Source organism: Bos indicus, chromosome 7, assembly GCF_029378745.1.
Source record: "Bos indicus isolate NIAB-ARS_2022 breed Sahiwal x Tharparkar chromosome 7, NIAB-ARS_B.indTharparkar_mat_pri_1.0, whole genome shotgun sequence".
NCBI classification, from domain to species: Eukaryota; Metazoa; Chordata; class Mammalia; order Artiodactyla; family Bovidae; genus Bos; species Bos indicus.
Window position 1 is genome coordinate 70,145,242 of NC_091766.1, and position 13,699 is coordinate 70,158,940.

The 13,699-nt window shown below is 39.8% G+C and overlaps 1 protein-coding gene across 8 annotated transcripts in view; it reads right to left on the reverse strand.

Annotated features, from left to right (window-relative positions):
• Positions 1 to 13,699, reverse strand: part of EBF1 (EBF transcription factor 1) — a 429,858-nt gene that overhangs the window by 82,862 nt on the left and 333,297 nt on the right. For all 8 annotated transcript variants that reach the window (XM_019965325.2, XM_070793931.1, XM_019965323.2 and 5 more), the window contains one exon: positions 1,406 to 1,532. In XM_019965325.2, coding sequence (XP_019820884.2) covers positions 1,406 to 1,532 — 127 coding nt within the window. The remainder of the gene's footprint in view (positions 1 to 1,405; positions 1,533 to 13,699) is intronic.

Sequence of the window (13,699 nt, forward strand, 5' to 3'; positions counted from 1 at the left end):
CAAAGTGCTGACTTTGTTGGGATGGCTGAGCTAATTTCTTGAACTCAGTGTGAAACCTTAGCTAAACAAAATTGTGGTAATTTTCCTTAATTTGTAAAAGTGATTGGAGTGCAAATAAAATTTTCCTCTTGGGTCAATCCTATAATTTTCAATTAACTAAAACTAATCGTCAGGCAGGCACCAAACCTGCATTTTGTTTAAAGGACTGGGAGGCATTTCCAAGGGTCAGGATGCATTAGCTGTTTTTATAATTTTGAGAGAGGGTTGAGTCGGGAGAGCGAGTCACTGAGAAGCATGGTTGATTTTGTTCCTCCTATTAAAATACAACAGGAAAGATGCTTTGAGATAAAATGTCACAGTAAAATACAATTTGTCCATTTAATTGTATGGTTCTAATTAGGATGTGTTAACACAGTTATCCCTTCATGCTCTGGAGTCTCTTTGTGTGAAAGCAACTTACACTCAGTACTTAATCTGGCTTTGTGGTCCTTTAGTGATTAAAGAAGGAAACATGGGGCCAGTTTCTGGAGGCAACAACCCAGCAATGGCTGCTACACAGCAGAGGACCTAGACTGTCCCCAAAGCCAGTGTGGTCCTCGGACCAGGATCATCAGCCTCTCCTTGTGAGCTTGTTAGAAATGCAGAGTTTCAGATCCCACCCGGAGCTACTGAATCACAATCTGGATTGCAACAAAGATCCCTGGGTGTTTGGTTTACATGTAACACTCTGAGGATCTCTTTGACTACACACTGGGCACTTAGACTCTGCACTTGATATGTTTCCATAGAGAACCTGCCTGGTTCTCTCCATGTGACGTGAGGAAATTCACCCTCACCCTAGAACCCTAGCTTCTTAATGCAAGATAGGTCCATGTGCCAAGGCAGGTCCATGTGTCAAGGCAGGTCCATGTGTTTGGGATGGTAGGCGGCAGTCATGGGGAACAAAATGAAGCTTAAAGGGAAAGAAAGCACCAACCCAGAATTAAATATGAAAACCACCAAAAGTCTTTAAATGGCCATGACCAGGCTAGAAGAAAGTTGTATTGTGCACTCAAGCACATTCCTACTCCATAAAGCAAGCAAACCCCGACATGATGGCTTAACATCCAGAGACTCTTAGGACTGTATAGCACTCCTCCTTGCTCATGCCACTGCCTTAGGTATCTAACCCATGATTTCAACAGATCCTGTCATTCAACAAGGACACCTAGATGAAATCTTATCTAATAATAACGGTAATAATAGTAGTAGTAGCAACTCATTTCACCATAAATGGGGTGAAACAGAGAAAATGGGTCTTAAGAAGAAATAGATTTTAGAATAAAATAGCACTTATACACACAAGATTGAGTCAAAGACCCACAAGGTCAAGACCGCTCTGTCCACCATCTGCAGTAGTTCTTACCTGTGTAAATGAATCTTCCAGGTGTCCCTTTGCAGAACTGTTTGGATTTGTAGGACAAGGTGACCTCTACAACACCAGGGATATGCCGAGGAGGAGTCTGCACACGGATGGCGTGAGGAGTAATCAACTAGTGGGAGACATTTGGGGGAAAAAAAAACATTGTCATTGCAATATGTAAAGGACTCATTTCACAGCTTTCTTATCGGTTCTCAATAAACATAGTCTTCAAACACCTAATTAACCTGTCCATGTTTAAATACAATCATGATGGAACCTGTATAAAAAACACTGACAACAATATTTACAAGTGCTCTGAGAACAGTCATAACAACTTTATCTGAGTTTTCCTACATGGCAGGCACTCTGCTTCCTGGTTTGAAAAGTAAACCTGGTCTAATGAAATGATTTATCTACTACAGGATATCCTTTGGAAAAATCTCTGTTTTAAGGCAGACACCCAAATCAGCACTGAGCTCTGCCACACCTCTCCAGAAGCTGGTGGGCCTGGTGTTTGAACTGAGCCCTTCAACATGTGCAAAACACAGAGGTAGGAAATCCATGGTCGAGGTGCTCTGATGAGCTGCAGAGCCCATGTAGGAAATGCCCCGAAGACCATTTGGTGCATTAACTACCAGAGGAACAATCAAAGAGCTTTAAAGGGGAAACCCAAGAAGCTTTCTCCCTGGAACAGCTGAGAGGTCTGGCAAGACTAAGGACTGTCCATAAAAGGGAGCTGGAAGCTGGGGAGGGGCCGGAGGATGATCAGTGGTCCATTATGCAATGTCACGTGCACAGGGAGAAAGTTCATTTCTGAACCCTGTTGGCGATCAGAGCACACTGCAAAGCAGAATTTGCTTTTTAGTACTCTTATCATTGTTTATATAACTAAAATGTTATTAATGGCCATAAAACTGGCATTATCTGCTTCTTTGAAAACTTCAGCCCTTGTAGTTGACCTCTGATGGTGCTAGACTCTCTGTGCTCTCTTTCTGGTGTGTGCAACTGCCTGTTCCTTGACTGCTTTCAGATTTGTTTAGCTCAGGGCTGCAGTACTGAGTTGGTATGTAATGGGTGATCATTTGGACTAACTCATGTTTGTGCTGTTCTTATAATTTAGAAAGGGCTTTTGTTTCAATGTGCAAATTTAAATATTTTATCCAGAGAAGGCAATGGCACCCTACTCCAGTACTCTTGCCTGGAAAATCCCATGGACGGAGGAGCATGGTGGGCTGCAGTCCATGGGGTCGCTAAGAGTCGGACACGACTGAGCGGCTTCACTTTCACTTTTCACTTTCATACACTGGAGAAGGAAATGGCAACCCATTCCAGTGTTCTTGCCTGGAGAATCCCAGGGACGGGGAGCCTGGTGGGCTGCTGTCTATGGGGTCGCACAGAGTCAGACAAGACTGAAGCGACTTAGAAGCAGCAGTCCAGAGAATCACAGACAACTCCATGAGGATCAAGGTGACAGCACAAATGCCAGCCCCTGAGTCCCACCTAGGTAAACAGTCCCAGCACAAAGGCCTGGCAAAAAGAATGTAAGAAAGTGGCTCCTGCTAAAATCTGCAAGTGATTTCTACCAAACGCTCTTTCTTGAAACATAAAGGTCATCTGCACAGAAATCACTTTAAGTTAGTAATTAGAAATGCCTATCCTCTTTGGCCACCTCATGCGAAGAGTTGACTCATTGGAAAAGGCTCTGATGCTGGGAGGGATTGGGGGCAGGAGGAGAAGGGGACGACAGAGGATGAGATGGCTGGATGGCATCACCGACTTGATGGACGTGAGTTTGAGTGAACTCTGGGAGCTGGTGATGGACAGGGAGGCCTGGTGTGCTGCGATTTATGGGGTTGCAAAGAGTCGGACACGACTAAGCGACTGAACTGAACTGATCCTCTCCCATAGAATGTGTGCACCCTTATTTGCTGGAAATACACAAAAGATTCTTCAGGAATACCATACTTATGTGGAACCACTGGAGACTGAGTTCTCAATGGCTACATTTTTTGATGGCTAAACGTTTACCCATAAAAGCACAAAAAATATTTACTTAAGATTTTGACCTTTTCATATTGAAATTCTTCCAAAATGCATTATATGTTTTCTAAAATAAGCAAAATATATATAATTTAATTTAGCCTTAATAAATCAAGACTTTCATTTGAAATACCCCTTGTTATATCTTAGTTCTATTTATCTTAGATCGGTGTATCTTCTATAATACAGAAAAGGCCTAAGTGACCATGAGGTATGATGGGCTATTTTCCCCTGCAGTAAATGGCCCTGGATACTTATGAGTTTTAAATTATTTCTATTTTGTTCATTTTCTTTGTCTTTTTTCCTCCTAATGTCCTTTGCACCTTCTGTACTTCTCTTCTAATCTTTAAGGATAGAAAACAGGAAATCTAGTTTATTATTGTATAGAGAATAAGAGAAGGAAGGAAGCTCTGAAGAGCAGTAAAAGATGATCTTCCAAAATCAAGTGTGTGTTTAATCTCAACTGATCGGACAGTGTTCTTACAATGCTGGGATTAACACTAGTTGAGTACCAGGGTAGGAGGTTACCCACTATGTCACTGAAGGTTTTACTTGCAAGTACTAATTTGGTCAGGTCATTTGTATGTATTCTCATCTGCTTTTTTCAGATATGAAAACAGAATCATAAATTGTTAAACTGCTTACACAAAATCACCCTCGTAAGAGCAAATAAGAGCAAAAGTGACCCTGATAACAGTTCAAAAAATGATAGGGAGTAATTCCGTCTAATCATAAAGAAGAAATGTTCATATTTATATCTTTAAACATTTTAAAGCTAGCATCAAACTCAAAGTTTTCAGATCCAACACTATATGTATATGTGTTGCTTTTAAATTCACATGCTATTCATTTTTCATTTTCTACCTGGTCCCTGGTTGTACCTTTGATGGGGGAAGTTGCCATATAGTTATTTTCCAAATAAGTGGCATGCTTCTATTCTAAAAGTTACTTGGACTGTAGAGTAAGATTAAATCACAATAATATTTAGGAGAACTTTCAGACAGAGAATATTTCACCTACCCACCCTTTTCTCAGGGGGAAATACATTTTAAAAGATGGAAAGATATCAGTAAATAGATATCAGAGACATCTTTTTAAGTATAAGGACCTATGAGTTGATACACTAAGGAACAAAATTGATTTATAAAATTTACAAACTGATTAGATATGACTGCAAAGAAACTACTTAAGAGAGTAGGGGGTCAGCATAAAGGAAATTGAAACAAATTTTCATTTACAATTTCATTTTCCGTTTTAATCAGTCTAACTAAAGCAGAGATTCACTATTGAAATAACTGTCCTTTGCAAATAAGGTAGAATATGAATCATCATTAGAGAATGAACTTGTTGATGTTTCCCCTGCTGTAGATGTTAGTCTGGGAACAGGCTCTCACACTGACACATGATATTGATGGCATTCAGAAGGAAAAAAATTGTATCTAACCACTATCAACTAGATAGCGGAGAGGTTTATTTATTAATCACTCAAAGAGGTACAAATTTATTGCAGGAAGGAATGCTAGTAATCATTTAAAATGAATGCTCTCGTTTTAATAGCTAAATACACAAAAGTCCAAAAAAGTCTAGTGGCTTCAAAAATTGACCCAACATCTTAGGGGAAAGATAGGGTCTAGATTTGGAAGCCTAGTACCCACAACCCACCCCAAACCCCTCCCCCATCTCAGGATAAACTTCCCACATTGTTCTAATTGGGCTGAACTAAAGGCAGCCCCTCTAAGTTACAGAAGGAAGAAAGGCTCTAGTATAAGTCTAAATTTTTCAAACTTTCATCATTGCAATAGCACTTCCTAAGTTTCGCCATGTCTATAAACAACCTATACCCATACAATTATGTAATTAAAAATTTTAATTGGTTAACTTTTTGCTTTGTTGTTGTTCGGTCGCTCAGTTGTGTCCAAGTCTTTGTGAACTTTTTGTTTCAAATAACTTATTTTAAAAGGACACTATATTACTATTGCAACTGGTTGTGGTAATCTTAAAGCTAATATGATGTTGTTAAATTCTAGTTAGATAATGTTGACAACCTGAATGGGTTTATTGAAAAGGGAGTTGAGCTAGTGTTAGAATACAGATTTGTTTGCTCCAACTGAGACTTTCTCCCTTAACATAAATCAGAAGGATTAAAGGAGAAATAAAAGGAGAATCACTTTTTCACGATGATTCAGTTCTATTTAATGTCTGTGTCAAATCCAAAACGGTCTCCTGTACAACCAGGGGCACATTCCCCACACTTTGGGAAATTCTGTTCTAAGTGATTCGAGAACAGATTCACTCTCTTGGCTTAACTTCCTTAAATCACAAAACGAACAATTTGAGTTAAAAATAAACATACTTCTGAAACCCTGTAGCATCTGATACTACTTTCTTCCTTTTTGGAAGTCTACACTTTCTTCACTTCTGTGACACTAATTATAAGACTTAAGCCTCAGAGAGTGTCTGATGGTTTACCAAAGCACTTTCACATTCACTATCTTTAAAGCCCATCCTTATGGGATATGTATTCCAGATAAGCAAAAATTGAGAGTCAGACGAGTTAACTAATATTATTTGGAAACAGCAGGAAGAAAATCAACCTCTTATCCGTGTAAGTAAGTGTTTTCCAGAGCTCCTCTCTTATTTATTGATTCCTGATCTCTTCCTGTGCCAACTATTTCCTTCTGCCAATTTGTTAATTGTAGACATTTCACAAGTCTGTTCTAGATTTTTTTTCTCTTTCATTTGCCTAACAATTCTTGAATTCACTCACTGGCTCAACCACGTTAGCTAAACTGACTTCCAAGCCTACGCCTGCGGCTTTGATCTCTTTGGCCAAACACCACATTTTTATCAGCAAGAGAGTAACAGAATCTCCCCTTATGTATCTTACTGCAACTTCAATCTCAACAGGATGCAAGATCATTTATCATCTTACTACGTATAACCGTACTTCCTGATCCTGTGTTCCTTCTCTCAGCTAAGAGAACACTACCCTTTGAATCACCCAAAATAGAAACCTTGGGATTATCTTTTTTTTCTCCCTTCAAATTTTCTTTTAGTCATGTTGACTCTACCTTCTACTGAATTTCACTGGCGCCTTTCTCCTTTATCTTGTTCAGGCTGTCACCATTTCTTACTCAGACAATTGCAATATTATAAATGCCTTCTAAAATGGCCTTTCTCTGCTTCTACTTTCTCAACCAGAATTGTCCTCTTCAAACCAACTTCATTATGCCATGCCCTGACTCAAACCCTCACCTGCTCCTTCATGTATGGTATGTAGTCTAGACTCCTTAGCATGGTAGCCAGGTGCTCCAAGGCTTGAGAGCTGACTGCCCTTGTGAGTCATCCTTCCCACTCTGCCCTTCCACACTCTGGAGAGAAGGCCACGTGGATATATGAAAATAGCCTACCATCTTTGCCTTGTTCATGCCATTCCTTGCCTAAACATTCCCCTACTGCTATTTCTCTTGTTCCTTAATACCCTGAAGAGATGTTCCCTCTTCCAGTAAGTTTCACCTGATCTTTAGAGTCACAGTTACTCACACATTTGTAAAAATTTATATAATTATGGAATGCATACTTGAGAGCTTAGCATTCTATTCTGCGTTGTGCTATAAAGATTTTCTTAAATATCTTTTTCTCATTAAACAATCCTTGAAGTCAGCAACAGGGTCTAATTCATGTCCATACCCTCTAAAGTATTTAAAGTAATACCTCATATACAGGATATTTCCCAAAATATTTCTGACAAAAATTCTTGTATAAATTAGGCCTGAATTCTACTAGATGTTTGACTGCATTAAGCTAAGTAATAAGAGTCCACCCTATCCATAATACAGGATCTCCTATCTTTTCTCCTTGGAAGAAAAGCTATGACAAACCTAGACAGCATATTTAAAAGCAGAGACATTACTTTGTCATTAAAGGTCTGTATAGTCATAGCTATGGATTTCCGAGTAGTCATGCATGGATGTGAGAATTGGACCTTAATAAAGAAGGCTGAATGCCAAAGAATTGATGCTTTTGAGCTGTGGTGTTGGAGAAGACTCTTGAGAGTCCCTTGGACAGCAAGGAGATCAAACCAGTCAATTCTAAAGGAAATCAGTCCTGAATATTCATTAGAAGGACTGATGCTGAAGCTCCAATACTTTAGCCACCTGATGCGAAGAGCTAACTCATTCGAAAAGACCCTGATGCTGGGAAAGACCGAAGGCACAAGGAGAAGGGGACAACACAGGACGAGATGGTTGGATGGCACCACCAACTCAATGGACGTGAGTGAGCAAGCTCCAGGAGATGGTGAAGGACAGGGAAGCCTGGTGTGCTGCAGTCGATGAGGTTGCAAACAGTTGCAAACACGACTGAGCAGCTGAACGACAACAACTATTCATAAGAGCCCACCATTCTTAACCTGATAATATTTAACCTTCATCTCCTAACTTGCTCTTAAAATTATCTAGCTGGCCCAGCACTCAGACCCCTGCATGAGAACACTGCTCAGATATCATCTAAGAGGTAAAAAAGATGTCTAAAGGTCTGTGACTCACTCCAGTGAGAATGGATAAGGTGAAAGAAAGAAAAAATATTTAAACAATACAAAAAAGTATTATAATTTAAGCAATACAAAAAAGGGCCACAAAAGATCATCTCTCCAATAGTAGCATTTATCTCTAGATTGATGATGTTAATGTGATACAACTTCTCTCTCCCCATTCTTCCTCCTATGTGTGTGCACATGTGTATTTGTGTGTGTGAGTATACACGTGCTTACACAGGAAATAATAGCCATATAAACAATACTGGAATAAATAAATTCACATATTTATAGGTATTAATTATGAGAAGAATCTTACTAAAATCAAAAGTAGAATACTATCAGTTTGTGCAATATGTATTGCATGTGACTTAAATAAGAATTAGATATATATTTGCATGGAAGAAAGGCTAAAAGAAAGATCATCAGGGTCAAGAAAAGTTACAAGATGGTAAAGTTACAGGTTACTATATTTTCTTCTGCATACTTCCCTGAATTCTCAAGCTTCTCAACCATATGCTACTGCTACTGCTAAGTCGCTTCAGTCGTGTCCGACTCTGTGCAACCCTATAGACGGCAGCCCACCAGGCTCCCCCGTCCCTGGGATTCTCCAGGCAAGAACACTGGAGTGGGTTGCCATTTCCTTCTCCAAACCATAAGAATGCATTAATATCATAATTAGAAGAAATCACTTTTAAGTGTGATATTACAATGAAAGAAACACACATAGTTTCTGCAAAGCCCCAGTAGAGGCTGCTGGCACACCAAGGACCTACCAGCAAACAGTAATTATACTCTCTCTGAGCTACCTATATGAGCGTTTTCTCTTCATATCAGAGCATAGGAGCAGAAGAGTCCTGAGTGGTCACCAGGTGAGGCATGCTTCTGGGTACAAAGTGAAGCTTCTGTGGCCATGAGAGACAAGACACAGACATGGAGGTCGTGGGTGGGGCCTGTCCTTGATCAAAGTGGGAGACAGGAGAGAGGAACGCCTCTGTCTGTGGATGCACAGAGCATCATGGAAATGCACAGAGGTGGAAGCAAAACCCCCAAGAGGCAGTCTGCAAAGTCTGGAGTCCAGACAAGGGACACGGGAGAGGATAATTCTCTATGCAGCTTTTATATGTCTCAAAAGTATGGTGGGTGAATGAGAGTACCCAGTATTTTAAAATATTAATGGAGACATATTGGAGAATTCTGGGAGAAGGGGGCAAGTCTTGGGAATCACTTTCTTCTCTGAGAGCCGGTAGCACTTACTATCTGCACTCCTCTGTGTGCTAAGTGCATGCGTGCTAAGTCGCTTCAGTCATGTCCGACTCTGCGCAACCCCATGGACGGTAGCCCGCCAGGCTATTCTGTCTGTGGGATTCTCCAAGCAAGAATACTGGAGTGGATTGCCATGCCCTTCTGCAGGGGATCTTACCGACCTAGGGGTTAAACCCGTGTCTCATTGTGTCTCCTGAACTGGCAGGCAGGTTCCTTACCACTAGTACCACCTGGGAAGCCCCTTATCCCTCTGGTTCACATTAAACGGATGGTGATAATGACCTTGATCGTGACCTTAGGAGCAATTCACTTTTCATTGTCTTCTAACTATGTGCCAAGCTATCTGAGAAGCTAACTATGTGAGAAGTTCTTTCGGTGATTTTTGCTCTTAAGGGCAAGCATGGGTATTAGCTGGTTCACACATATGAAAAATGAATTTCAGCAAAGTTAAGAAAAATGATCAAGGAACAGATATGAAGCATCAAGTCTGCCTGTCTGGTGACCACCACTGCATAACTGTCCCTCCCTACTGCTACTTACTGTTTTTCTATAATTCCTGGTACTTGTACTTTTCATCCTACCTCCACTGTTGACAGGATGGAATGGGTCCCCAGTATCTCCTACATCTAAAAAAGTTCTGGGAACGTAGTAGGTCCTCAAAATACCCTTTCTCATTGGTGAGAAGCTGGCTGGGAATTATTTCCCACCAAAACAAAAAAGCAATTCCAAGGCAAGCCTTCATGCATGTTTTCCAACCAATGGAACTATATGAAATAAATGCAATTTGAAGTTCCAAGCCACAACACAAAAAAATTACTGGGATTACTAGAAAGCACACCAATGATTTTTCCTTATTATGCTTTGGACTTAATATTTTAGCCTTAATCATTTTCAACACTAAAAAGTTACAAGGAAAAAAAAATAACCCTCCAAAACAAGCAAAGCCTTAAAGAGAAGAGGTAAAAGGAAGGAAAGGTTTCTTCTCTAGAAAAATAATTAACAGTGATGACTAGAAAAAGCCTAAAGTAGGCACTGATAGGGTAGTTTTTAGGTATCACCCATCCAAGAGTCTGGGTTCTAAGGGACACTGGCCCATTCATCCACCGTCACTCTCTGTGCCTCAGTTTACCATCTTATCCTGCATGTGTTCTGTTCTGTTGGAGTACTGATAATAATGTTAAATATGCTTTGTGCTGGGTAGAGCTTCTCCAGGGATCCTAAAGCATTTTCCAGATTAATTTTTAAATTTATATATTAATAATTCTCACAGCATTCTCCCTCCTCCTCAGTTAGGGTAATAATATCTATCTCTTTTGAGATAGGCAGGGGGTGTTGAGTGATGGACATAAAACAGACACTTAAATAAGGAAACTATAACATAAAAGCATAATTAAAGCTTCCAAACCAAATCGACTAAGGATTTTTAAAGAGACACCACAGTTTTGGTGACCATACAAGCAAACTTATTGTCCTTCCACTCTGGGGTGTTCATTTTTCTGTAGTTAAACATGGTGTTTAAAAAAACATTGTTTTCTGGAGTTCTTAAAGAAAGTTGAAATATGATCAGCATGTATGCTGGGGGACTGTGCTGGCTGAACCTACATATTTTATCTCTATTTCCCTGAAGTGGATACAACATAAATCAAGGGATGCCAGTTCTTCTCCCAAGTTCCTCAGTGTATTCTGGTTTGTTCCCTAATCAGGGTTCCTTGGGTTTCGTAAGACAGATTTTTTCATTCCCAAGAATTGCCTGTCTCAAAGGCAGTATACGATTTCTCAGGGAACGTGAGAGAAAGCCTGTGGAAGCATTTACTGTTTCACAAACATTCTGGTTTCCTTTTGTCCCTTCAAGAAAATAACTAAACCAATGTTTAGCAAAATATGTTGGGTCACATGAATTCCCAAAGATAAACTTTATGTATGAATTGCAGAGGAGACTTTGGAAACTGAAGTAGCAGAAACTGAGTTAAATAGGGGATTTAAAATCTAGCTTTTGAACAGTCAGCAGTATCTCCTAATGCCGTCTAAAATTTCTCTCATATCGGTATCAACATAGACACAGATACATAGAGAAGAGATAGAGATCTATTTTCCAATTGACTGTCTGCATCTCCCAATGAGAATACAAGCCCCATAGGATATGAACTTGGTCCTTCTTGTTTTCTCTACTGTTTCCAGTTTTAAGAGTGCCTGGGAAACTAGCAGACATTCAATAAATACTTGTTGAAGATTGAATGAGTAAATACTGTGACACCGTTAACTGCCACTAATAATTAGGGTAAAGATTCAACAACATCCCTTATGCATCTGCCAAAAAGATATCATCAATACTACTCCATTCAAAAAAAACTTTTTCTACTGAAGAAAAAAAAATTTTTTTTAACTTTGCTCCCACAGACTTCCTGGCAGCCTCATTAAACATTCACAAAAATATACTGCCCAATTCTTCTGACCAAGAAACTAACCAGGTCCCTAAATCAATGCAGTTAATTGTACAAAACAAAACAGCAATAAGATCATCTTTCAAAATAACAGATCGAGGAGAAAAAGGCTAAAATAAATACATTATACTTGAACTACCTTTGGTTTTTGTGGGTTGATTGATTTATTTATTTTTCGGTAATTTATTTTTTAAATAAACTTTCTCCAGCTCTCTTCCCAGGATGTAAATCTTGTGCCAATTGGGCCCCATTAAAGACTGGATCCCGTCCTGACCATCTGGGAGCTGGAAAAGCGCTGGTGAGTTTCTGAGGTCCAGAGTATTCCAGACGGAGCAGACTGGACACCAGTAACGCCAGCCCCTGTGGTTTGAAAGTGTACAATGGGCTCTTTCTCGAGGGTTGTTTTTCTACATTCAGTCAAGAAGGAATATCATTCCGTAGTTGGGCCCAGCTTAGGGTCCTGGGTTGTTGCTTTCTTTGTTTGCAAATTAAAATATAAAAGAGAAAGGCCAGATATGTCTTTGGAAGGGGCTGAGTGTTTGTCATCAAAGTTGGCCATTTGCAGGGCACAATCTTGCCTGCAAAGATATAGGAATTAGGAACGAAAAACACAAGAACCAAAAGGTAGAGTAGCAAGCTGTGAATTCACCTTTCACCAAAAAGTCTTTCAGGTTCTTGCGGAGCTCTAAGAAAAGGATATCAAAGCTGTAAGACACTAAAGAGTGACTCATTCTAATGTTCTTGGGCGGTATAGTTCCTGTCTGCATCCCATTTGATCCTTGCACATATATTCAGTAATTCCCAATTTAACACGTGCCTCCAGGAAGTGAGCTCTGCAGAAAACTGAAGCCAACCCCCTAAACACTGTGTTTTCACTGAAATCTTTCGAGGACACGTTACACACATCTTGCTGTTTCAGACAGAAGATATTGAATATAATTGCCATCTCTTTCTTGATTACTCGGGGCCACTGTCATTATGAACAGTCATTAACGTGCAGTACAGTAATATAGTTCTGCATCTGCTTTTTAGGTTTTCCTTTCCTGCCCTTGACATTAAGCTGTCACTTCTGCTGTCAACGAGCCTTCTTCTAACAACCCGCCTATACTTTGCTCCTTCTAATTTGCTATGTCCTGGGAAAACAGATAACATAGTTTGTTTAAAATTCCTGTTCTGGTTACCTCAAAGTCTGTTATTTTATTTACCTTTTTTTCTTGTTTTTTGCTCACTTCCAGTTTCATGCTGAATTCTGGAGAGTTGCAATGACTACAATGGTCTTCTCTGGGTCATTGGGGTTACACTACATTCTTTTTAGATGGTTAAAAGATAACTCTAGAGTCAAATGGATTTTGGTTCAAGACCAGGTTTTGCAAATTACCAGCTGTGGGATCTTCTGAAAGTCACTGAACCTCTCCGGATTCTGTGTCGTCGTCTGGGAAAGGGGAGGGGCTAGCTACCTAACTAGTGCTGCTGTTGTTTAGTCACTTCGTCATGTCTCTTTTGTGGCCCCATGCTCTGTAGCCCACCAGTTTCCCCTGTCCATGGATTTCCCAGGCAAGAATACTGAAGTGGGTTGCCATTTTCTTCTCCAGGGGATCTTCCCAACCTAGGGATCGAACCAGCATCTCCTGCAAGTCTCCTACATTTATTACAGGGTTAATTGACTTAACACCTATAATGAGTTTAGGTGAAGGCCTCACATTATCCATCACTTAAAAAGTGTTAGTTTTATTACTACTTAATCCTCACCATAACCAACAGATTTACACTAAGGTATTTATGTGCATCCTTATTGCACAATAAATATACCTAAATATAAGCTACCTAATTATACCTGTATTAACAAAACCTAAACTGCAACCTATCTGGTACTGACACTATGATGCAGCTTTGAATATAAAAGTTGCTAAAAAATAGCATTTGTCTGCTTGAATGAATGAATGACCAAAAGAAAGTAGAAGTCGTGTCATTCAACACTATTTGGTATAAATTAATGCCTCTAACATGTAAGGCTCT